This window comes from Equus quagga, chromosome 3, assembly GCF_021613505.1.
Source record: "Equus quagga isolate Etosha38 chromosome 3, UCLA_HA_Equagga_1.0, whole genome shotgun sequence".
Lineage (NCBI taxonomy): Eukaryota > Metazoa > Chordata > Mammalia > Perissodactyla > Equidae > Equus > Equus quagga.
Window position 1 is genome coordinate 79,086,918 of NC_060269.1, and position 13,715 is coordinate 79,100,632.

Genomic DNA, 13,715 nt, shown 5'->3' on the forward strand with positions numbered 1-13,715 from the left:
CCTTGTGTCTAAAAAGGCAATGTGACTTTCTATATATGATTTTCTACCATATGGCTTGCCAAATTGCCTCCGGTACTATTACATACTAATGATGGTTAAAATAAAATAGTCTTAGTCACACTTTTCTTTGATTCTCTCCTTCATCTTTGAACAATATTCATCTTTACCAGTAAAGGAAGAAACAAAAAATCTATTCTCAGTTCCTCTTTGGAACTCTTTAGGAAAAACCAGATGGAGAAAGTTGGTTTTACCTGAGTAACTTTTCGTTTTCTCATTTTCTAACCTACATATTCAGTTTTTCTCCCTCTTTTAGTAAAACTATATATTTGCTTTATTTACTCTTTATTTTGGGAGCACTTATCATGCGTTGTGTGCTGAGGATAACGAGCAAGTTTGCTATGTTTGGTTCTCACATCACATTTATTATAATTAACTTTGGTTCATTCTCAGTTAAATGGAGGAAAGCAGAGATTAGATACAGGCAAACCTTTTGCACTTTTCTAATCATGTGGCCACTAGGAAGTACTTCACTTTCCTTATTTCTTTTTACAATTATGTCAGATAACCTGGTTCAAATACTATGTATCTTCCAGGAGGCCTTAGAAATGTTCAGTTCAAGACCCTAGAAGGTCATGGAAACCGTAACTGACCAGTCGCAGGACAAAAATCAAAAGAATTTTCTTGGTGAGGTACAGATATTCCAACACTCCTTAATCATAATAAAGTCATGTTGATTCTATTGACTTCTGTATTATTCTCACGTATAAAAGATCAATATTTGTGTAAAATGGAAAGATAATGCAACATTATGATTAGCTTGCATCTAGTATATATTTGCCACCTTCAAGAAAAAGGGAAATCATAAAAGTGATTGCATGTGTTTACCATCAGAGACCTCATTTTTTTAGATAACAATTCAAGTCAAATTTTTTATATGTTAAAAAACAATTTCTTTTAAACAACGAATTAAACAGCTTCTTAATCCTGGCCAAAGAAACTGGTCTTACCTTAAGAATTTATATTCACTGTTATTCAACTATTTTTACAAAACCATGCTGTGACACATGCTTGTTAACGTTGACTTACACTTCCAAGAGTCCTCATCCAAAATTGCTGTGAAGACGAACAAATGCAGTGAGTTTTGCCTGCATGTCTCTGTTCAAACACTAATCATCAACCCCTGGCTGAACCAATCTACAGTGAATATAGCACAAATTGAAAGAGCGAAGAAAAATTTAAATAAAACTCTACAAGATTCCACTTGAACAAAATATCTGTGAACCAAATTTCACTGCATGTATTGAAGCCCAAATGTTTTGCTTCCTAAAATACTATTGTACACAAATATTCTGACCAGAATGTTTTCCCCCAATTCGACTATATCTATATAACACAATTATACTTGATAGTCTTTGAAACCCTGTATGATTCAAGTGTGTAGCTATCTCTTTTACTTGTAGTGCTACGGCTTTGAGTATCACTTTCTTCTGAAAACAAAAAAAAAAAAGCTTTTTAAGGTAAAGAAAATGCCTGAACAGTTAATGATACTAAAAGCACTTGATATTTGAATAACTGAGCTGAACTGCTTAGAATATCAATGAAGAAGAAAAAACTTCACCTAAATATCCTTGTAATCATTGAGATGCTATTGTGGGTGGATACAAAATCACAGTTTCTAGTTTTTATTATCAAGCTCTGATAAATAAATAACGATATACTTCCATTTGTAGTAGCGTGTTTTTAAAGATGGTATGTAATGAATCAAGTAACAATAACAGCTGTTTTCATATCCTCAAACTATCCTATGTTTAAATAAAGATTTCCTAAATAAATATACTATTTTGCAGGCATGCACATAGGTTAATTTATAAAAAAAGAGGCAGTCTTGAATCAGAATATGATTGACTAAGAAAGGTAATTATCTATCTCTCTATTTATCTATCTAAATGCTGCTAGTTGTTTCATCTTAGCACTTTTCCATAGTGTATCCCTAATTATAGCTGCAAAGAGAGAACAATTTACTCAGCAAACAAAGACTATAATTCTACAGGACAGAATGGAGCGGCAGGTTGACATCTGTGAATTATGCAAATAGTAGAGTAGAAAACAACTAGGCCCTAATAAGCAACTCCTATTCAGAGAGAAGAGGGGAGTGGGAGAAAGCCTCTTCTCAGACGGTTATTAAAGTTGGGAGGGCACTTATTCCCAGGGTGCATCTCAGGGAGGACTAGTTTGTTTTGGCTTGCCTCCTCAAGTGGAAATTTAAGTGTGAATTAAAAAATGGCATGCTGAGTTTGAGGAGCGGCTGCTTCTCTCTTTGCCAGAGAGCAGCACTGAGTAGAGGGCAACGTGTCATTGATTTTGAAGCTCCAATGCGCTTTTTATACCCTTATGGTGAATAGTAAGTAGTTTAATGCTGTTTACGATAGAAACTTTATGAATAATGTTAATAAGTAGAGTGTTTGCACCGCTGCTCCTTTAACTTGACGGAATGTTGCCACCTGCTCCTTAATAGTTTTGATTAACACAAATAAAGTCCTAGAAAGGAATAAAAAGAGCAAATTTATTCTCAAAGGAAACGTCTACACACATGTAAGGTTATTGTGCCTATGACAAATTTTTTTCTAAATTAGCTAATATGTGTAAGACTCAGAGCATTTTAGAGATTTGAAAGGTTTCATACTAATAAAATCTTTATGACAAGTGCTACGTTTCATACTAAAATTTGACAAAATAGAATGCAATAGGGTTATTGGGAAATGGGGCAGTTCAAAGTGGATAAGTAGTCTGAACAAGAAGGATAGGCAAGCAACCCTCCTAGCAACTCACGCCTGCACTACAATGCAGCAAACTCAATTTATAGACTCAATTTAAACCAGGTGACGTTTGAATTTTCCACTGATGACTTGCAATAAGAGTAATGCTTAGTGAGCTTCTGTAATCACTGAACAAAAATCATGACTAAGCTTTTGGAACAACAGATTCAAATCTAAATGACATTTCTGAACGGTAAGACACAAACGGAATGTTTTCTGTAGACATATGTGAGAAAAATCAAGCCATTAGCATAAGACATGAGATGAAGGACAAGAAGGGGAGGAGAAGGGAGGCCATGACTACTGTTTGGAGGACCTGATATGTGCCAAGCGCTGAGGACTTCTGTGTAATATTTCCAGTCCTCACGATAGCACTTCAAGGTAAGCGTAATAGCCCCCTTGTTAACAGAATAGTAAAGGGTGACTCAGGATGGTGGTTATTACCCCCAAAATCACACAGCCAGAAAGGACAACTATCCACTTCAGTTGAGTCTGACCTCGGCATAGTTGAGAGTTTAGCTGCCTATGCTCTAAGAAGAATTCAGCTCTTTTTCCTCAGCACAATTGAATGAATAAATAAGGAATCATCCAAGGCCAAAATAGTGAAACCGTGTTTCTAATATCTTTAGACCTCTCAGAATTTTATTTTTGTAGAGCTCTTGTTTCTAATCTCAACATTTCAGAAATATATAGGAAATCACATAAAGGGTTAAGAAGAATATCAAAAGACGGTGAGAGAACTGACAAAGAATTTTTGAAGGTAAATTTAAATCACAAGAAATATGTCACCTCCACAAAACCTGACTGAGTTCACAACGTGCTTTCATACTGGTAGCAAACTCCGGTTCTTTGGCTCCAAAATACGCGATATTCCACATGACTTCTACGCTTTGTCTAAGGGAAGCTAAAGGATTTTACAGGGTATCAGTGAAGAAGAAACTCTCCACTTCCTGGAATCTAGATATACCCCAAGGAAGTGATGAGCTATTCACTCTGCAACACGGCAGTCTGTACGGATGGTGATGGAGAAACTCTGTGAGCACCGTTGGCAACGTACTCTGAGTCCCTAATGGAAGCAAACTATATACTTTCTAAAATGACAGTATCACTCTAATAATGTACAGATAAAGTGTTCCAGTGAGATATAACAGCTCAAACTCACCAGAAACATTATTAAAATAATTACTCCCTCTTAATTTTTTCTTCTTTTTTTGGCAAAGAGCTACTTTACGTGGAAGTAGATTTTTAAAAAGAAGCTAACGCAAACTACAGCAGGACACAGAAACTACAAAGGCAGTGTTCTCCCTCTTTAATAATTCTAATGTATGACTGCTGAAATAACACTGCTCCTGGAAAGCTGCCTTCTAATAGAACATTTGTGGATAATTGAACTCCTGCCTATTGTTCAAAAGATCATGAGTTTTGACCGGGCTCTTTTTCTTTTGGTAAATTATTCAGCTTGACTATTTATTGGCCCATCGAAAGAAAAGTATGGTATGAACTGTCTTTGTTGCTCTTCAGTGTTTCCTAATTTGATTGTGTTCTTTTCTGTGCATAACCTCAGCAGAAAATTTCCATATCTCTTTCTCAAATTCCAGTACAGAGACCTCTCATCTTTGCTCTTTACTGTATAGATACATCCACTTCATGGATCAAATAGACATGAATTAAGCCAATGAGAAAAATTATAATACTGATTTAATAGAGAGTTTTGGTTGGATTTCTGTTTCAAGCCTGATCAGATCATTGTTTTTATTAATATTTGGGGGCATTTCTTAAAAGGAATCTATAGCAGGAAAAGTGGGGCTAGTTTTGAAGGAACTCCTAGTATTAGATTGTCTAGAGTCACTTATATGACAACAGAATGGCAAAATCTGTATTCCACACCTCTGATTCTACTAAAGTGGGATTTGCACAGTATCTACATGCTCTACTGTAGTCATTAGATCAATAGACTCAACTCTGAACAAAATTTGGGTCCAAACTGGTAAGTTCCACTACTCCTATATTGTCTTACTGTCTAACTTTGCTGGCCCTTCATTACTATTTTCTGTGTCTGATGCTGGCTGAAGTAAAATTACTTAAGTCAAGAGTGAGAGGGGATGAGAAAACAAAGGGTGGCTGAATTTGTGAAAATATTTTCCACATGCAGCTCTCATTTTCTTCTGACCATTGCAATCCTTACACCTAGCTGTCTACATAAAACTGAAGGTGCCTTTATTATTTCAGATGAGGTAGAGTAGTCTCTTCAAAATTTTGCCTTTTTTCTCAATGAATAGCTCCTTCTGATACATAATAGCTTCTCTTCTGGTACATAAACCAGAAATTTCCATTTATTGATCACCTTGGGTATACCCGGAACTCTGCGAGATATTACTTTATTTCCTCATTTAACTTTTACAACAGCCATATGGGTCAACTTTATTACAGATGAAGTAGTGACAGAGTCAAGCCACTTTGTCAAGGTACCATTTCTCATAGATGGCTAGCCCATGATTTGAACCCAGATTTAAATAACACCAAAGCTCAGACTCTAATTTATTTCCATGTCACATAAAGGCAGGGTCACTTTAAGACCAAGTGATACTGGACAGGAAGCATTAGATTCTAAATGGCTTGTCAATACATGAGATGCTACTGATCCCATTCATCTAATAGGTATTGACTTCCATGATAACACAAAGGTCACCAATGTGCCAACCTACTACTTCTAGTTCCCTAGCCCTTATTTGTCAGATAGTCCAATCTCACTCTCCTGGTCTCTGGTTTAGTCTTCTGTCTCTCTCCTTGTCTATATCTACTGATCTGGTGCCGTTCCTGACTTCATTCAGTTTTGCCTCTCAGGGTCTGGTAATCCCAAGCCCTCGGCTACTTGGATTCCTCTTGACTACTCATCACGAATAGCTGTGAACTCCCAACAACTTGCGCACATGCTGCCCTGGCATTTTAACTGCTGGCTTTGACTCATCAAGGCCTGATACTCACCAATCAACATGAAATTTCCATCTAGACTCGACAAGTGTGAGTCAGTGACATTGCAAATATAACCCACAGTGTGTTTCTTGGCCTATGGTTGACAACGTTTTATTTTAAAATCCTCAAAACCTAATGTTGTAGATACTTCAGTTCATCTGAAAACCAGCCTCAGATGATGGAAAAATACATGTTGAACAGTTGTAATTTTGTTCCTAGACTTTCTCGTTTCTGCTGGAGACTTGCCTCTTCCCCCTTGCTACCTCTACATCGTGAACTTCTGCACTGATAGATCCTATGGGCTTCTGATTCTGAGTTGGTTCACTAACCTTCCTCTGTTCTCCTGACATCCCTGGCTTGGACTAACCAATGTAATTTTCATTTCTGCTGGGTCTAACCTCACTTTCTATTCTGGTTGTCTATTGCCATGTAACAAAGTACTTCAACAATTTGACCCTTAAAAGCAACCACTTTGTTTTTCTTGTTTGGCTAGTGATTCCACTGTTCCTCAAGACATCGTGGTGACTTGTTGGCTTTCAGCTAGCAAATGGCCTATCGGGAGGGTTCAAGATGGCCTTCACTCACATATCTGTTGGCTTTGCAGGTTTGGCTGAAAGGCTGATCCCAGCTGGGACTGGTGATCAGAGTGCCTGGCCATACGCTCTCTATCAGGGGCTGCTCAGTGTATTTGAACTTCTTAAATGGAGGATTGCAACTCTCAGAGAGAAGGTTCCAAGAGACAAGAAGCAAAACCTGCCTTTTCTTCCATCTTGGAAGCTGAAACTGCACAGCATCATTTCTTCTGCTTTCTGTTGGTCAGCAGTCATAGGCCACCAGATTCTAGGGGAAGGAATATAAACCCCACTTCTCATGGGAGGAGGATCACAGAACTTTTGGCTGTCTTTAATCTGCCTTACTTCCTAGTCCCTATGTGTGTTCCCCTCTGAATTTTAGTCTTTTTGTTTCTACTCTAAGCCTGAAAATCTGAATTCAGTTTATAGTAATTGATAAAATCCCTTGGTTCTAGTTTAATTCCATTCACTCATTTATTAATGCATCTTTTTTGTCAGCTATTACATGATTGAGTATTACTGTAAGCAATGATCTTCTTGAAGGCAGTACAAAAAGTAATTTTGAAAATATAGACTTTTTGCCTGGCTTGCATCCTGCCACCACTATTTATAAATTGTGAAATCTTGATCAACTTACTGAACTTGAGCCTCAACTTCCTCTTTTCTAAAAGATCAAAATGCCTACATTATGTGGATATTGCAAAACATTAAGTGAAATAATGTATAAAAAATACTAAGCATATTGTCTTGCACTCAAAAGCAGCCTAGCAAAAAAGAATAGTAGCTGTGATTAATAACTATCACTATCGTTTACTGTGTAAACCTGAACTAGCCATTCAATATTTCCGGGACGCCTTGTCTATATAGATTTTTATTCCATGTAATTAAGAAACTTTATTTTTTTGTTATACTTATGGTTATGGTTTATTACAGTGAAAGGATACAGATCAAAGTCAGCAACAGGAAAAGACACACAGAGAAAAGTCCAAGAGAAACCAGGCACAAGCTTGTAGATGTCTCCTCTCAATGGAGTAACGTGAGGACACATTACTAAGATGAATTTTTCTGGACAGTCTAGTACAGCATGGGCCAAAGCCTTTGGTGTACAGAAACATTCTTATCAGGCAGAACATTCCAAGGGTTCAGAAGTGACCTCCTGGGAGGGTGAAGACAGGCCTGTCTTCAGGATGCGCAGGGTCTGAGCGTCCGGGGCCTGCTGAGATTACCTTTTCCTCAACACGTACTACGACAAGGTGTTAATAAGAGAGGAAACTGAGTGCAGGGCATACAGGAACTCGGTACATTGTTCTCAAATTTTCTGTAAATCTAAAATTGTTCTAAAAATTAAAGTCTATTAAAGAATCAAAAGCTAATAGGAACAACATGTTATATAAGCTGATAAATATTAAAGTTAAAAATATTTTAACACGTGTTTTCAAGTTATTTTATCTAATTGAGATTATATCATAAGAGATGCTGTTGCACTGTTTTGGTCTAGTACCTTTAAAATTTCTACCGTTTTTGTGTCTGTAAGGAAAAGACTGAATTTTTCTCATCAACACTAGCTTTTATCATTCACAATAGCCAAAAACACGGAAAAAATCCAAATGACCATCAACTGATGAACAGATAAATAAAATGGAATATTACTCAGCCATAAAAAGGAATATAGGACTGATATATGCTACAGCAAATCTTGAAAACATTATGCTAAGTGAAAGCAGACACAAAAGAGCACATACTGTGTGATTTATATGAAATATCCAGGATAGACAAACCCAGAGACGGAGAGTAGATTAGTACTTTCCAGAGGATGAAGAGACTGGAAAATGGGGAGTGAATGATTTAGGGTGTGGGTTTTCTCTTTGGTGTGATGAAAATGTTCTGGAATTAGATAGTGGCAATGGCTGCACAACTTTGTAAATGTACTAGAAACCACTGAGTTGTGCACTTTAAAAGGATGAATTTTGTGGCATGTGATTTATATTTCAACTTTTTAAAACTAGGTCTTCCTCACAAATGAATTATCAGGTTAAATATCACTAACAAATGCTTGGTGCTTTATACGGTCTTCTAACGTGGGTAAAATGGACTGATTGGCATAGTACGTCAGACAGAAGTAGAACCCAACTGCTGGACTTCTACACTGCTCTGATTTATAGTTTGATAAGTAGCTTTTTTTATTAATTTATTGCTTGACCTAATTGAAAACCACAGGGGTTTTTGTTTTTGTTAGGTTTTTTTTTGCACTGTTACAGAATTATGTGCAACCAGTGATAGGACTCTAGTTCCTGAATGTGCACACAAGCCTGGACATTTTTTAATATTGAAAACTCCCTGCCTTAATGAAATTTGATAACGTATATTGTGACAAATCCACTGTATTCCTCTAACAGAGTGAAATTGGATTTTTTCCTGAAATGAAGTACCTGTGTAGCTTGGATTAGTGATGGTTTCGTTTCTAGTCAATTATTTGTATATTAATTTTTACTGGTATTAAAAGAATCCGTAATATAAACAAACTTTTTAAATGATTTCTGTATATTGTATACAGAACATAGCTTTAATTGAGCAGCTTATCTTGCACTTGAAAGTTTATGGAAATACAAGTATTTCAAAAATAAAAAGGTAGAAAAATTCTTTGTTCAAACAATGTGATTATTTTGATTCACTTATGAAATATCTTTTTCTTTTTAATGGAAGGGATTCAATCAAGCTACCTTTGAACTGAAGCTGCATAACCACAACATATTAGCTAGCAATATCACTGATTTATAGACAAACCGATCCTTCTCTCTGCTTTCTGAATTGAGAATTCTGAGGTTATCTTACTTGTTTAAATTGTTTAGAGGAAGATATGGAGCCTTCATATACTTGTACATAAGTTCCTGTCTTCACAGGCCTCTAAGCTTTTGGTTTTCTGGTGAGTTCTTAGAAAGTATCTAGCTTTTATTTGTAGAAGTAGATACTGTATAGAAAATGCTTTAACTTTTTTTTTAAATTGAGATATAATTGACATATAACATGGTATTAGTTTCAGGTATACAAGATAATGATTCTATGTAGGTATATATTATGAAATGATCACTGCAGTAAGCCTAGTTAATATCTATCACCAGGCAGAATTACAATTTTTTTCTTGTAATGGGTCTTAACATTTCTCTATTGATTCTGTTGGTGTTTTCTGTGAACTGTGTCTTAAATCACAGGTAAATTCTGATTTCTGATTTCAGTAAGTCTATGTCAGAAGAGTAAGATAGGCCAAACAGCACACTCAGGATTTTGGTCATTAGTCAGGTATAACCAAGTAGAAATGTTTTCACCAAGCCATTACTGGCTAATTGACATGGTATTTGACTGTAGAGAAAACCAAACCTGGATGATGCAAGTTAGCTTTTCCTTTGAAAAAGCTATCTGTGAATAATCAGTTCTAGCCAAGGTGGATTTTAGGTTCAACTTTTTATTAACATCACCTTCTCTGTTAACTCCTTTGATGTCACCGTATCTGTTCATTCATTTTTGAGTCTGAAATTTACCTAGTTTTTTAAAATATAGACCCCATTTGGTACAAATGGATTCTCAAATAAGAGTAGTGTTAACTTGAAGCTTAAAGCAAAATGCAGATTTTCCCTAGATTTTAACATTGGTTGGATTTTTCTTTCCAATTGGTACACTAAAAATATTACCAAAAAATACAACATGAAAAAATGCCCTTGTCCCATCTCCCTCTGCTGTGTTATATACCATGTTTCATTGGAAAAATGGTCAAAGTCAACTGGCTTCAACATCGGTTTTGCATATGCATGATAACAGACTGTGTTGTTGGTTAAGTCAAGTAAACTGTTGTAAGCTACACAATGGTGGGCATCCTAATACCTTGGTGTCACTTGAAATTTCCTCTCTACCTGAGGATAGTCACTTTACACACAAACCCCTGCAGGGTGGAGCAGGAATCAAAGAACTATTTTTCCTTTAAATAAGAGTATTTACTAAAGTAATATAAAGGAAAATCAAATACAATTATTATAGCAAATACCTTGGGAAGTTAAATAATTCCCTGTTTTTCCTGTTTTAGACTCATATAAACTTAATCTGTAAGATATTCACACTGTTTAAGTAATTAAACAAGAAAAACATCAGACTATGGTGGCTCCAATGCCTTGGTAGCCTGCATAAGCAAACCAGAAACTTAAGCCAGAGTCAACGTACTCAAGTCAAGAAAATGAAACTTAAGAACAACCAATCACATGGGGCCAGCCCTGTGGCCTAGTGGTTGAGTTCAGTGTGCTGCAATTTGGCAACCCGGGTTCAGTTCCCAGGCACGGACCTACACCACTCATCAGCAGCCATGCTGTGGCAGTGACTCACACACAAAATAAGAGGAAGATCGGCACAGATGTTAGCTCAGGGATAATCTTTCTCAAGCAAAAAAGAGGAAGATTGGCAACAGATATTAGCTCAGGGTGAATCCTCCTCAGCAAAAAAAATGTAGAGAACAACCAATCACAAACAGCCAACTAGGCTTTCCCAAAAGGCAACTGCTTAAGCTATAGCCTGTCAAATAATTTCCTTGCTTTGCTTTTTAATAAAACCCTCTACCCTAGCTCCTGTCAGTGGAGTACTCCTAACCACCTTTGGTTTGGCACTGCCTAATTGTGTGATCAAATAAACTCTTGAAAATTTTAATGTGACTCAGTTTATCTTTTAACAACACTAAATGATGAACTGTCTAGTATCTTTTGATGCAACAACATACAACTGAATGTAACATCTCTTTCAATTGAGTGTACATCTCTCAATAATCTCTTTTAGCAATCTTTTAATCATCTCAATTTCTTTCAATAAAAGTTTACAAGCCTTTTGTTTTATGAGTTTTATTCTCCCTTAATGGAATCGGTCACACAGTGTCCTCAAGTTGACCATGAATGGTGCTTTGAAGGACGAAAAATAATTTACATACAGTCTTCCTTTAACTGATGGACTTAAAGTTGATCCACTGATTTGTACCACGAACTTCAAAAGGTAGATTATTGTTGTAGACATGATGGCCTAATTCTTCCAGTGGTGGCTCTGGATCAGTTGTAGCAAACTGGGCTGCATCATCAATTTCTTTCCTCACTCCAACATCAATTTCTTTCAATTCTTCAATACTGGAAAGATTGTTGTTCAACATTTTATCTTTGAGAAGCATAATGGGATCACTCTTACTTCTTATGTTCTGAATTTCCTCTCTGGTACGATAACTGATTCCAGGATCACTCATACTATGCCCATGATAACGGTATGTCTGCAGCTCCATCACTATGGGTCCCTTTCCAGATCTACAGTAGTCAGCTGCAAACTTAGTTGCCTCTCGAACACATAGGACATCCATTCCATCTACCCTTAGTCCAGGGATAAAATTGACTCTCTTGTAGTAGTCAGTGCTGGCTGATGCTCTCTCAATAGCTGTTCCCATTCCATAGCGATTATTCTCACAGATGAAAATACAAGGTAATTTCCACAAAGCTGCCATATTATAAGCTTCAAATATCTGACCCTGATTAGCAGCACCATCCCCATACAGAGTCAAACAGACCTCATTGCTTCCCTTATATTTACAGGCCAGAGCAACACCAGCTCCCAGGGGTACCTGAGCACCAACAATGCCGTTGCCCCCATAGAAGTTCCTGCCGTACATATGCATCGATCCTCCTTTTCCTTTAGCACAACCTCCTCTTCGTCCAGTCAGCTCTGCAAGAATTGATTGCACAGAAAGTCCGTAAGCGTAGCATAAGCCGTGAGCCCGATAGGCTGTGATCGCGTGATCGGAGGGATTTGCCCCGGCCTTAAGGCCCACATAACAAGCTTCCTGACCATCACACAAGTGGCAGAAACCACGAATAAATTTCTGTTTATACAGCTGATCTGCCTTCAATTCCATTCGGCGAACAGTCTGCATCATCCTGTAGTACTGGAGCCCATCCTCCCGGGTGAGCACTGCTGTGACAGGCGGACCCTCTTCCAACCGATGAAGATCACATTTCTTAATTTCAAATGTGGCATCATTTGAATAGTTACAGGACGCCACCAGCACTCTGCTAGCGGGCTTCTGGGCCCCTCCTCCCAACACGCGGGAGACGGCGGCGGCGAGCATCTTCTTCATGGAGTGAAGTCCAGGGCAGCCGCAACCGCCAACAAGGCAAACTGCTAGGGCGACCCCGCCGACCTTCTGCGTGTCCCTCAGGCTGAACGCACGCGGCGCCACAATGGGGGCGTTGGTGACAGAGGCCACGTCATGCCGCTGGATCACGGGCCGCCAGCCTGCATTAATTGATTCTTACAGTGCCTTCCAACTGTAAAATTAAAATACAGGTTGTTTCTTTTGCTGGAAGACTTGGCTGAACTATATACCCTGATCTAAATTAGCGCCATCACCATCTCAAGTCCCTTTTCCCGGCCAAACGCTAGAGCGGCGCTTCTGAAGCTGGATCAGTGGGACTGAGGAACAGACAGAGTCCCAAAGGCACACAGCAGTTCTGATGGGTTAGGCCCAAGAAAATCTTACCAATATCTCTTTAAAGTCTTTTTTTTTTTTAATATGAATAAATGCTTTATCATACTCCATAGTATACATTTATTTTAGTGTAAAAAATTATTTGTAGTTTAAATATTTAACTTAAACGAAACAAAATGCTTTTTAAAGTAAAGTTGGTGCTCCAGAAAAATATGCCACATTTGTCTTCTGGCTTCTAGCGTCTGTGTCACCTGAGGCGGGTGGCAGGGCAGGTGATGGTATACAAACGCCAGGCTGAGAAGAACAGTCTAAAGCCAATAGTAAGCTTTCCCTGGGGTGGGGAATTGGAGGCTGGGCCGAGACACAGACTGCAGTAACAGCTAAGATTTTGCTATGGCACCTTTCCTTACGCCTTCTTATAATCCTGAATCCTGTGCAGTTTTATCCCTATTTTCTGATTAATTTGCTTTTTTAAAAATCTTTTCCTATAATATCTTCATAGGATTTCCATAGGGTTTCCAAAGAAGACATCAAGATTCGGGTGGCTTTGGTTTTTGCTTTTATATCAATCTAAATGGAACCAGTCATGGTCGGAGAAATCGAGAAGCATGTTCTGATAATACCTCTTTATATAGTAAACGTTAGGAAGTGTGTCTTCTTATAAAGTGACCCATTAAACAATATACAGTTTGGACTGAAAGAGAGCAATAGAGTTTGCTTAAACTGCTGGTAACAGTTCAACCCTGGGACAAGAAAAGACCGAGGGCTAGGGTTACAAAGATCGCTTATCATTTTCCTATTTTGTGCTTTTCCTGGGAAGGTGATTTTCTACCCCAATAAGCCAACCCTGATCAGCAA

At 37.7% G+C, this 13,715-nt stretch overlaps 1 protein-coding gene across 1 annotated transcript; it reads right to left on the reverse strand.

The window, feature by feature from the left end:
* Nucleotides 1-11,330: 11,330 nt before the first annotated feature.
* PDHA2 (pyruvate dehydrogenase E1 subunit alpha 2) lies at nucleotides 11,331-12,506 on the reverse strand. Its single transcript, XM_046657596.1, has 2 exons — nucleotides 11,994-12,506; nucleotides 11,331-11,900 (listed from the first exon to the last, which is right to left on the reverse strand). The coding sequence occupies exons 1-2, from the start codon at nucleotides 12,504-12,506 to the stop codon at nucleotides 11,331-11,333; spliced, it is 1,083 nt and encodes a 360-aa protein (XP_046513552.1).
* Nucleotides 12,507-13,715: the final 1,209 nt, after the last annotated feature.